General features: G+C 42.2%; 1 protein-coding gene across 1 annotated transcript in view; it reads left to right on the top strand.

Moving 5' to 3' along the window:
• CNTNAP1 (contactin associated protein 1) overlaps positions 1 to 12,843 on the top strand; it is a 205,859-nt gene that overhangs the window by 152,814 nt on the left and 40,202 nt on the right. Inside the window, exons 15-18 of the mRNA XM_073572312.1 lie at positions 4,181 to 4,308; positions 4,621 to 4,794; positions 5,552 to 5,770; positions 9,784 to 10,023. Coding sequence (XP_073428413.1) covers positions 4,181 to 4,308; positions 4,621 to 4,794; positions 5,552 to 5,770; positions 9,784 to 10,023 — 761 coding nt within the window. The remainder of the gene's footprint in view (positions 1 to 4,180; positions 4,309 to 4,620; positions 4,795 to 5,551; positions 5,771 to 9,783; positions 10,024 to 12,843) is intronic.

Raw genomic sequence — 12,843 nt, 5'->3', positions numbered from 1 at the left:
TTTATGTTTTGGCGCTTTTATGCACTGAAATCAATTTTATATAAAAAATAATTATTTTTGCATCGCTTTATTCTGCGAGCTATAACGTTTTTATTTTTTCGCTGATGACGCTGTGTGGTGGCTCGTTTTTTGCGGGACAGATGACCTTTTCAGCGGTACCATGGTTACATCTGTCACGTCACAGATCGCTGTGACAGATCAGCGATCTGTCACAGGCAGTGCTGGAGGCTTCCTCATGCCGGCGCTTTGCAGGCATGAGGAAGCCAGCTCCCTGCAGGCCCCCAAAGGTCCCCGCCGCCATATTGGATTCGGGGACCTGCAGGGAAGAAAACCCCGGAGCAGCGCTGCACATCGCGTTGCTCCGGGGGGCTCAGGGAAGCACGGAGGGAGCCCTCTCCCTGCCGATGCTTCCCTAAACCCCCGGTACACTGCAATCGTGTTTGATCGCAGTGTGCCAGGGGTCAACGTGTCGGGGGCGGTCAGTGACCGCCCCTGACACATAGTGCCAGGTGTCAGCTGTGATAATCAGCTGACACCCGGCCGTGATCAGCAGTGCTCACCCCGTGAGCGCCGCTGATTGTGCTAGACGTACTGTCCCGTCCATGAGCATAGGGGCCCAGGTCCCATGGACGGGATAGTACGTCTCATGTCAGAAAGGGGTTAAATAGCAAAAACCTGCTGATAGATTCCCTTTAAAGAGAATCTGTCAGCAGGTTTTTGCCATGTAATTTTAGAATAGGATGAGCTAGAGGTTAAAACACTGAATTCAGCGATGTGTCACTTATCAAGCTGTGTGCTATTTACTTAAAATGAAGGTTTTATCACCAAGACGTTATCACACTACAGCTTCTACAGCAGTGCCTGAGACCTAGTCCAACCACTCCCCCTCCTTTGATAAGCAGCTCACTGTCTATAGACAATGTACATAGAGAGCCTGGTGTGGGAGAGGATAGCTTTTCAGCCCTGCTTCATTTTATATCTAAAAACTCTGATAGTTTACAGGGTGCAGCAGTTGTGACACAAAGTGATATATCTTTGGAATTAGGATCTTTTTTCCCACATTATGCTGCTCTCAGATGAGGTAGCAAAAACCTGCTGACAGATTCCCATTAGCATTGTAATAAATAAGAGAAGCTTTGTAGTTTATTATTTTCATACAACAAAATCATTGATGAAACCCTTATGATAAAAACTGCCACTGACAAAACAGATGAAAATGGGATCAGAAACACTAATGAAACTACTATTTTTTTGTGCGTGAAAAATCATGGATGTCTAAATGAGGCCTTATGAATAGTGACTTGGAAACTTATATTAAAAAATAATAAATCACAAAGATTCTTTAAGAACTATGTTTCACATCAAGACATTCTTTAAACATTATACGTTTATGCATAGGCAAGAGAAATGCTGCAGAGTAAGAATGCTGTCTAAAGAGAAGTGTTAAAAATAATCTATTAATTAACAAAATGCAGAGTGAATGAACAAAAGAATCTAATCTAAATCAAATCAATATTTGGTGTGACAGCTCTTAGCCTTTAAAACAGAATTGAAATATCAATTCTTCCAGGTACAATTGCACAAAGTGTGGTCACACCAATTTTGATTTGCTTTACATTTCTCTTTTGTTCATTCACTTTGCATTTTGTTAAAGGGAGCCTGTCAGCAGGATTGTGCACAGTAACTTACACACAGTATCAGGTTGGCACCATTATACTGATTACAATGATACCTTGGGTGATGAAATCCGTCTTGTGGTAGTTGTGTAATCTTTATTTTCAGTTTTGCGTTAATTATATGCTCGTGCTCTGGGACGGCCTGTGGGGGGGTCTTCATGTGGTGCTCTGCTTAGTTATTCATACTGATGGCTTAGGACAGGTCAAAACACCTTGAACAGGCAGGCGCCTGCACTGCAGCGCCATCTTGGAGGAGGCATTTAGCCTTGCTAAAGAAGACAGCGCGACAAACACCCGGTGTTCGGTGGGCCGAACCCGAACAGTAACACATACTTCCTGGTAAAATCAAAGCGTGGCAAACACTGGATGTTCGGACCCCCCCATTGAAGTGAATGGAGTTTGGGTCCAGGTACTGTTCTGGTACCCGAACCCAAACTTTTTTATTAACTGTTCGGCCGAACCCGAACATCCAGTGGTCCGCCCATCTGTAGTCTGAAAGAGCCCTAAGCAATGGTTGCATATTTCCAATCACATTCTGACTAGACGTGCTCGTCCTCTCTCGGTGCACTTCTATTGAGTAAGGATGAGCATGTCTCGTTAGTACATGACAGCAAGTATGCAAATCACCCATTTTCAACACCGCAGAATCGTGCACACAGTATGCTGTCAGGATTCAGAGGTCTAGAGTCATAGAGTGATTTCAGACTTTCATTCCAAGCCTCGACAATTCCTTTAAAGTGTAAAATGAGGGGTCCATAAGAGAACATTCTAGTACGAAGTACAGTCATATGTAAAAGTTTGGGCACCCCTATTAATGTTAACCTTTTTTCTTTATAACAATTTTGGTTTTTGCAACAGCTATTTCAGTTTCATATATCTAATAACTGATGGACTCAGTTATATTTCTGGATTCAAATGAGGTTTATTGTACTAACAGAAAATGTGCAATCTGCATTTAAACAAAATTTGACCGGTGCAAAAGTATGCGCACCCTTATCATTTTATTGATTTGAACACTCCTAACTACTTTTTACTGACTTCCTGAAGCACTAAAATGGTTTTGAAACCTCATTGAGCTTTGAACTTCATAGCCAGGTGTATCAAATCATGAGAAAAGGTATTTAAAGTGGCCACTTGCAAGTAGTTCTCCTATTTCATTCTCCTATGAAGAGTGGCATCATGGGCTCCTCAAAACAACTCTCAAATGATCTGAAAACAAAGATTATTCAACATAGCTTTTCAGGGGAAGGATACAAAAAGTTGTCTCAGAGATTTAACCTGTCAGTTTCCACTGTGAGGAACATAGTAAGGAAATGGAAGAACACAGGTACAGTTCTTGTTAAGCCCAGAAGTGGCAGGCCAAGAAAAATATCAGAAAGGCAGAGAAGAAGAATGGTGAGAACAGTCAAGGACAATCCACAGACCACCTCCAAAGACCTGCAGCATCATCTTGCTGCAGATGGTGTCACTGTCCATCGGTCAACAATACAGCGCACTTTGCACAAGGAGAAGCTGTATGGGAGAGTGATGCGAAAGATGCCGTTTCTGCAAGCACGCCACAAACCAAGTCGCCTGAGGTATGCAAAAGCACATTTGGACAAGCCAGTTACATTTTGGAAGAAGGTCCTGTCGACTGATGAAACAAAGATTGAGTTGTTTGGTCATACAAAAAGGCGATATGCATAGTGGCTAAAAAACACAGCATTCCAAGAAAAACACTTGCTACCCACAGTAAAATTTGGTGGAGGTTCCATCATGCTTTGGGGCTGTGTGGCCAATGCCGGCACCGGGAATCTTGTTAAAGTTGAGGGTCACATGGATTCAACTCAGTATCAGCAGATTCTTGACAATAATGTGCAAGAATCAGTGACGAAGTTGAAGTTACGCAGGGGATGGATAATTCAGCAAGACAATGATCCAAAACACCGCTCCAAATCTACTCAGGCATTCATGCAGAGGAACAATTACAATGTTCTGGAATGCCCATCCCAGTCCCCAGACCTGAATATCATTGAACATCTGTGGGATGATTTGAAGCGGGCTGTCCATGCTCGGCGACCATCAAACTTAACTGAACTGGAATTGGTTTGTAAACAGGAATGGTCACAAATACCTTCATTCAGGATCCAGGAACTCATTAATAGCTACAGGAAGCGACTAGAGACCGTTATTTTTGCAAAAGGAGGATCTACATAATATTAATGTCACTTTTATGTTGAGGTGCCCATACTTTTGCACTAGTCAAATTTTGTTAAAATGCAGATTGCATATTTTCTGTTAGCACAATAAACCTCATTTGAATCCAGAAATATAACTAAGTCCATCAGTTATTAGATATATGAAACTGAAATAGCTGTTGCAAAAACCAAAATTGTTATAAAGAAAAAAGGTTAACATTAATAGGGGTGCCCAAACTTTTACATATGACTGTATATAAAGAAAAAGAAAAACAACATATATGATATAATATACTAGTGAATGTTTTTTTTTGTGAATTATCTTAGGAGATATGACAAAGGATTACTGACTTTCCGTGATCATCTACCAGTGACCCAAGTTGTTGTGGGCGATACAAACCGTTCCGACTCCGAGGCTTGGTTTTCTGTTGGACCTCTACGTTGTTACGGAGACAGTAAGAGTTGCCTATTCCCAATCTTTCAATTTTCAATTGTTCTAATAATTTTAAAGGGGATGGCCACTTTCCTATAAATTTATTTATTTAGGTTTATGGTAAAAAGTTTTAAAGCTTAGGAGCATGGTGGATTCATGGCTATTTTAAAAAAATTATTTTGACATTCTGCTTTTTTGAAGGTGTAAAATGAAAACCTTAGAATCTTAGTAGTATCTATTTTATTCGTACTGAGAAGATACCACTAAGGACACACGCCTGTCCCTGTTATGAACAGTATGTTTTGCATAATGTTTTCTCCTCATCTGACAACAGAAAATAGCTGGAACACAGTGACATTTATGAAACCCGCCAGCCTCATTTACCCAACTTTCCAGCCAGACCAGAGTATGGACATCTCTTTCTACTTCAAAACAACTTCCCTATCTGGAACATTTCTTGAAAACATGGCAAGCGACTTCAAAATCTTTATCAGGATTGAGTTGAATAGTAAGTACGTTCCTGGTAGCTCTGACCAGTCTAGGTGTTAAAAGGTTTTTTTGCCTAAAAAGTGTCTAAAGTCAGTCTACGGTTTGTCAATCAGCTCATGATATTTTACTGATAGCTACAGATTAAAGACTCCATTAGGGTATGTGCACACGCTGCGGATTCTGCTGCGTTTCTGCAGCGTTTTTGGCTCTGCAGAAACGCAGCAGATTCTGCTGCGTTGTACAGTACCTTTATTTCCTATGGAAATAAAAAAAAGCTGTGCACATGCTGCGTTTTTTTCCGCGCGGTTTTGCTGCGGTTAACAATCCGCAGCATGTCAATTGTTTGGTGCAGAAACGCTGCGGTTTTACACCTCATCCATTATGAGGTGTAAAACCGCAGGGCAAAACCGCAGAAAAAACGCAGATAATCCGCAGATAAACCGCAGAAAAACTGCAGCACTTTGTCCTGCGGATTTCCTGCGGTTTTCTCTACAAAATCCGCAGAGACTAAAAACTACGTGTGCACATACCCTTACAGAATAAAGAATAAGTCTGCATTAGGACGCAGTCATACAGCCATATAAATCAGACAAAGATAGGAACGCAGTGCAGGGACTGTCCAGCAGCTCTCCCTACCCAATCGTGAAGCTGTATTTCTATGCAGCTGTCATGCTTAGGTAGGGAGAGCCGCCGGCCAGTAATACATTTACGTTTTATGTGAGTTAACACAAGCTTGGCACAAGCTTAAAGTCTGGTAATTTTCTTTTGTACTCCAGCAACAAGAGATTTGGTTTTCATCTACGATATTGGGAATGGTCATGAAAATGTTACCGTGAAATACCCTTTTCCTCTAAATGACAATGAATGGCATGAGGTGAAAGCTGAAATGAACGTGAAACTTGCTCGTCTCAAGGTGGACAGAATGCCTTGGGTGATACGCAACTTTCCCCTCCAGACATATCTCAACACTTCATATGATCGTTTCCTCACTGTAGGTGAGTAAAAGGTAGAATTGGTCTATGTATCTGAGAAAAAATGTATAATTATGAGGACATAAAATGGTTATTTAAAGAGTTTGGCCGGGATTAGAAAGAAACGCTGCTTTTTTTTCACAAAGCTTTTATGAAAGAGGCCATTCAAAATGAGATAAAAAACGGCTCAATTTCTGTAGAGTCTAGCACGGCCGATCAGTTCTATGCAAATGAATGGTGCTGAGCTGCAATATCGGACACAACCTCTAGGCAAGATTAGTATGGTTCCTGATCATATCATAGACAACTTCTTTAAATAAGGATCTATTTTACTAAAGTCTATAAAAAAAGAATTGTAAACAAAGCCCAACATGACTCCAACAAGACAACATGCTCCTTTACCCTAATTCCTCTGCCACCCTCCGCTACTCTTCCCTCGTTCGAGGTGCACTTCGTCCGCATCTATTCCCCCTCCATCCTCCAACTGGCTGTCATCTACCGCCCTCCAGAACTAGCCATCTCCACCTTTCTCGACCACTTCACCACCTGGCTACTCCATTTCCTTTCTGCTGACATCCCCACCATCATCATGGGCGACTTCAACATCCCATTGACACTTCCACCCCGGCTGCCTCTAAACTTCTATCGCTCACGGCTTCCCTCGGCCTCACTCAATGGTCCTCTGCGGCCACTCATAAAGATGGTCACACGCTGGACCTTATCTTCACCCATCTCTGTTCCCTTGCTAATCTCAATAACTCACCCCTCCCCCTGTCTGACCACAACCTACTGACATTCTCTTCCCTCTCCTCTCCTACTCCGCAATCCCCGCTTCATAAGCCCACTCACCCTCGCAGGAATCTCAACTCAATTTACAATCACTCTGAGTCCCCTCTCTGTTGTGAGTTCATTTTCCCCTCCGTCACTGAGGCCTGGTGAACTCCCTATTCTAGTGAAGGAAGGTAGTGAGCCTGATTATCAGGCACCTGGGACTAATGAAGACGATTGGCTGAGTGGAGTCACTGACTGGATTTAAGGCAGCCTACGCCCTTTCTGCCCTGCGGGTGATTTCTCTGTGGACTCTTGGACACCAGTCTGATTCCTGCTCTCCTAAAGCTAAGTTTTCTGTTTTGCCTTTTTGCATCTAAGATTTGTTTTTGTTTTTTCTTGCTTTTTGGATTCTGCCACTCCCTGCTGGAGTGTGCAGTGTTCCTAGAGCTCTGTCTTCTGAAAGTACCTGAGTGCTGATTTAGTTTTTGAAGCTTAGTTGCTTCAGGGCCATTTTTATATCAGCTTGTTGGCTTTTGTCTCTGATAGGGTTTTGGCAGATTGCAGACAGCAGCCTTCCTATCCATTCCTATCTAGGTAGTTTTTGGGCCCCGTCTTTGCTCAGCCTGTCTTTCTGTCTGTGTAAGTGTTTTCATCTTGCTTCACCGTCATTATATGTGGGGGGCTGCCTATTGCTTTGGGGTCTGCTCTGGGGCAGTTAGATTTCCCCTTTCCTTCTTTAGGCCTATGTATCTCTCCGGCTGTGATCGAGGGGTCTAGGTCATCGTAGGAACCCCCCACGGCTACTGGTAGTTGTGTTGATAGGTTCAGGGGTCTGCAATCTGATAGTTGCCAACTTCTCTGGTTTTCAGGACTAGCTAGCATTTCTGTTTTTGCCTCCTACGGTGACTCAATCATAACACTTCTCCCTCTTACAGACATAGCTTCCCTTCATGACACAGACGCTGCTGCCACTTTTTATAACACCACAATAACAGCAACACTTGATTCGGCTGCCCCCCTCATGCAGAGCAAAACTCGAACAATCAACAGGCAGCCCTGGCTGACCAGCCTGACCAAAGAACTGAGACGAGTTTCCAGGGCCGCTGAGCGGAGATGGAAGAGAAACCATTCTACTGAGCACTTCAGCGCATACAAGCAGTCCCTTGCCAGCTTTAAGTCCATGCTTTCTGCCGCAAAACAAACTTACTTTGCATCTCTCATATCCTCCCTGTCTCACAACCGTAAACAGCTCTTCAACACTTTCAATTCTCTACTCCGTCCCACAGCACCTCCTCCCTCTCCTCTCATTTCTGCTGAAGACTTTGCCTCCTTCTTTAAGCAGAAGATCGATACGATCAGACAAAACTTTGGCCCGCAGCCCCCAATGCCCCTCTTAGCTGCTCAGCCCTGTTCTGCAAAAGCCAGCTTCTTCACCATGACAGAAGATCAGCTCTCCACCCTTCTGTCAAGATCACACCTCACCACTTGTGCCCTTCGACCCACTCCCGTCCCACCTCATCCCTAACTTGGCCACAGTCTTTAATCCCATCTCTAACACACCTCTTCAACTTTTCACTTACAAATGGTGTCTTTCCCTCATCCTTCAAACATGCCTCAATCACACCCATCCTCAAAAAGCCCTCCCTTGACCCATCCTCTGTGTCTATCGCCCGATATCTCTTCTACCTTACGCCTCAAAACTACTGGAACAGCATGTATATCTTGAACGGTCCTCCCACCTCTCCTCCTGTTCCCTCTTTGAACGGTTACAATCTGGCTTCCGAACGCATCACTCAACTGAAACTGCCCTAACTAAAGTCACTAACGACTTACTAACCACCAAGAGCAAGCGACACTACTTTGTCCTCCTTCTCCTGGACCTGTCCTCTGCCTTCGACACCGTGGACCATTCCCTCCTGCTACAGATTCTCTCATCTCTTGGCATCACAGACTTGGCCCTATCCTGGATCTCATCATATCTAACAGACCGAACATTCAGTGTCTCCCTCTCACACACCACCTCCTCACCTCGCCCCCTCTGTCTGTAGGTGTTCCTCAAGGCTCTGTCCTAGGACCCCTACTATTCTCCATCTATACCTTCGGCTTGGGACAGCTCATAGAATCCCACGGTTTGCAGTATCACATCTATGCTGATGACACGCAGATTTACCTATCTGGACCGAACCGAACCTCCTTACTGATCGAAATCCCACAATGTCTGTCTGCTATCTCAGCCTTCTTCTCTGCTCGCTTTCTCAAACTGAACATGGACAAAACATCATCTTTCCCCCATCTCACTCTACCCCTCCACCAGACCTATCCATCAATGTCAATGGCTGCTCTGTTTCCCCAGTCCCGCATGCTCGGTGCCTTGGGGTGATCCTCGACTCTGCGCTCTCTTTCAAACCACATATCCAAGCCCTCGCCTCCTTCTGCCGCCTCAAACTCAAAACTATCTCTCGGATCCGCTCATTCCTCAACCACAAAACCACTAAAACACTAGTGCATGCTGTTATCTCCCGCCTCGACTACTGCAACCTCTTCCTCTCTGGCCTCCCCTCTAGCACTCTGTCACTACTCCAGTCCATCCTACACTCTGCTGCTCAACTAATCCACCTGTCTCCCCGCTACTCCCCAGCCTCCCCCTATGCCAGGCCCTTCACTGGCTTCCTATTGCCCAGAGGCTCCAATTCAAAACCCTAACCATGACATACAAAGCCATCCACATCCTGTCTCCTCCATACATCCGTGACATGGTCTCCAGGTACCTACCCGCACGCAACCTTCGATCATCTCAAGATCTCCTTCTCTACTCTCCCCTTATCTCTTCTTCCCACAACCGCATACAAGACTTCTCCCGTCCTTCCCCCATGCTCTGGAACTCTCTGCCGCAACACATCAGACTCTCACCATCAACGGAAACCTTCAAGAAGAACCTGAAGACCCACTTGTTCCGACAAGCCTACAGCCTGCAATGATCCTCGGTCTACTGAACCACCGCATGACCTGCTCTACCCTCTCCTACTGTATCCTCACCCATCCCTGTAGACTGTGAGCCCTCGCGGGCAGGGTCCCCTCTCCTTATGTACTTGTGTGTCCCTTGTCTTACACATGTTTATTATACTTGTCTATATTTCCCTTTTCACATGTAAAGCGCCATGGAATAAATGGCGCTATGCAAATGCACAATAATAATAATAATGACTAGAAAAGGTGACTGTGATCACTAACCTCTCACGCACTTTAGTGTTCATTCAATTTAAAAGGGTCAGCAGACTACAAGATGAAACCTTACATTGGATGTCTTCGCGGAGTTCGAATGAACGGAGTGACACTAGATTTAGAAGGCAAGGCCAATGAAACTATAGGAGTGAGAACCAATTGCACTGGCTATTGTGAAAATCCACAGATGGAATGTCAGAACGGAGCGCGCTGTGTAGAGAGATATAGCCACTACATCTGCGATTGTAATGGAACCGGCTACGAAGGTCCATTCTGCACCAGAGGTAATGCGGTTTTATTACAAAATTATAGGTGATTGTTAGGTAATGGTGAATCTCCCTGTAACAGTCTCATCTTGTATATTAAAAAAAAAAAATTTGATGCCAACTGGATATATTTATTATAAGGAATAGTATAAAGAGTGTGTATATTTACACAAAAAATTGTATATAATTTTAATATATCACATTTTATAAATAAAAATGTCCATAATTCAAAATAAATATACTGTACATGATGCTTCTCACCATCTACCAGCAAAAAAGGGAAAATAATACTTGATATAAGAATTAACTATGGATAAATACTTGACTGTTTCAGGCTGTAACTCAATCTGGCAAGGGAACCAAGTCAGTTGCTTTGAACGTGGCTGGTATTAAAATAGTGCAGAAAATATTTAGGACTTCATACAGGGAGGCAACTGCATAAATTGGTCACTGTAATGTAGTTTCAAACTTTATCTATTTTAATGAATAATGTGCTAAATAGGCATTTTGCAAATCACTTTATTTAAAAAAAAAAAAGTTTTAAAATTACGGTACTCCAAAGTGTTGGGCACTTGGTGTCTCACTTTCATTTAACTTGCTGATTACTGCCCAGGGTGGATGGCAGGAAGTGGTGGCAGATCTTTGTGCATTTTCCTTGTCTGACAAACTGCAGAGACATAGCAGAGAGGTGGGCTTTCAGTTTTAGGCAGACAAGTCATTGAACAATGCATGCTGGGTAGTGAGGGTAAGTTCCATCATCTATGGTGCTGGCAGAATGTTGAAGCATCCACTAAAAATTTCGGTAGTTGGAATTGGGATAGTTCCTATGCATATTAAACATGGTATGTACACCAAAATGATCTTTACGTTGTTGTTGGGATGGATCCTGCATTACCAAACAAATTTACATTTTTCGTATAAAAAGACAATAGTAGTCACTCACTGTCAATGGTCACTGTAGTTTTAGTAAACTTTATAACACCCAAAAGTATACCCAAATATAAGTAACGTAAAACATCTTATCAAATAAATATTTCTCTAAATATGACACACTTCTGCTCCTACTCCCAATTGATAACATTAATTTTTCTAAAAACTAGACAAACTACCAGTTCACTGCGGGATCAGATTACGGATGCTTATTGAGAAAGAATGGGGTTGATGTACAGAGACTAACACTAGAAAGATGCAACACCAAATCTGAAATCAATGTCAATCAATGAACTAACATTGTACAATCCTTATTGTGTGTCCAGAACGGACATGTACTCGTATGAAAATTACACATAACTAAATATACATTCAAAATCCATATAATGTTTATAAAATAATACAAAAATTAACAATAAAGGGGGAACATCTGCAAAAATGTAAAAGCCCAAGGTGAAAGGATGCAAAGCGTATCTATAGCTGCATTGTTATGTTAAGTGGATGGAGAAATTGCTGTCTAGTAATAAATCAATGGAATGAGTGCACACGATTGTGACTGAGTGAGTCAGAATGTAGTCTGTACAACTAAGGTACATATTACTGCATATAAATAGTGTTCTAGTTGATACATATCTACACATTAAACAATATGAGGAAAAAAGTATTATTTTTTATTTTGTGTTATTTTGTATATAGAATTAAATAAAAAGCTAAAAATAGGAGTGTGTAATGTGTAAGTGTTTTACAAAACCGGTATATGAAATAAAGATAAAAATACAAAAATAAAATGTAAAAGATCTCCAGTTGTTCAAAATAACAACCATGTAAGGTAGTAAAAAAAAAAGTGTCATGTGCCAAAGTGTAAAAAATTAATTCAATTGAATATCTAGTATAGTCACAGTATGCAGTGACCCCTGCTCTGAGTGCTGGGCATGTGTCCACTTGGGTTTTGATATATGTTTTACCTATGTTATGCTGCAAATTTATTTATATATTGTGATATATTGCTGGTTCTATACACATTTATGACTATGCCGCACATCTCTAGTTCCTTGTGCTACTTACTATTTTTATAACATATATATATATATATATATGCATACTGTGACTATACTAAATATTCGCTTTCATTAATTTTTTACACATAGGAACCTGACACTTTTTTAACCACTTTACATGGTTATTTTGACCAACTGGAGATCTTTTACATTTTATTTTATCTTTATTTCATATACCGGTTTTATAATAGACTTATAGTGAACCTGTCATCAGTATTTTCCTCAGTAACCTACAGACAGTGTCAGGTTGGCACCATTATACTGATTACAATGATACCTTGGTTGATGAAATCCGCCTTGTGGTTGTTGTTTAATCTTTATTTTCAGCTTTCATTTACTGAGATTCTCGTGCTTTGGGGCAGTCTGGGGGGGTTGGGCTCTGTTCTCATATTCATACTTATAGGCTTAAATAACAGGTTACTAAATCTTGAGTGACCTGCCTATTTTAAATACTGCACTTACGCTGCTCATATTGTGGTCTTTGAGAAAAAAATTCAACCACAGCATTATGGCACCGCCAACTGCGCATGTACAGTAGCATCTACTGCTTGCCGATAGATGGTATTGCTCAAGCGCCGCTGGCAGCACCATGTTGTTGGAGAAAAAAAACTGTCTGCAGGGAAAAACGGCGCTGGCGGCAGTGCTTGCGCAGTAGCATCTATCCAAACACCACAATATGAACTGCGCAATCGCAGTGTTTAAAGTAGGAGGCAGGTCACTGAAGGTTCAGTGACCCATCATTTAAGCCCATAAGTATGAATATGAGAATAGAGCACCACATGAATCACCGCCCACAGGCAGCACCGGTGCACAGGCATATCATTAACTGAAAACTGCAAATACAGATTAA

The sequence above is a fragment of the Dendrobates tinctorius genome, unplaced genomic scaffold (genome assembly GCF_039654945.1).
Source record: "Dendrobates tinctorius isolate UK_male_01 unplaced genomic scaffold, ASM3965494v1 ptg000032l, whole genome shotgun sequence".
Classification (NCBI taxonomy): domain Eukaryota; kingdom Metazoa; phylum Chordata; class Amphibia; order Anura; family Dendrobatidae; genus Dendrobates; species Dendrobates tinctorius.
Note: the sequence above shows the minus strand (reverse complement) of the source record. Positions and strands in the feature narration are given on the sequence as shown.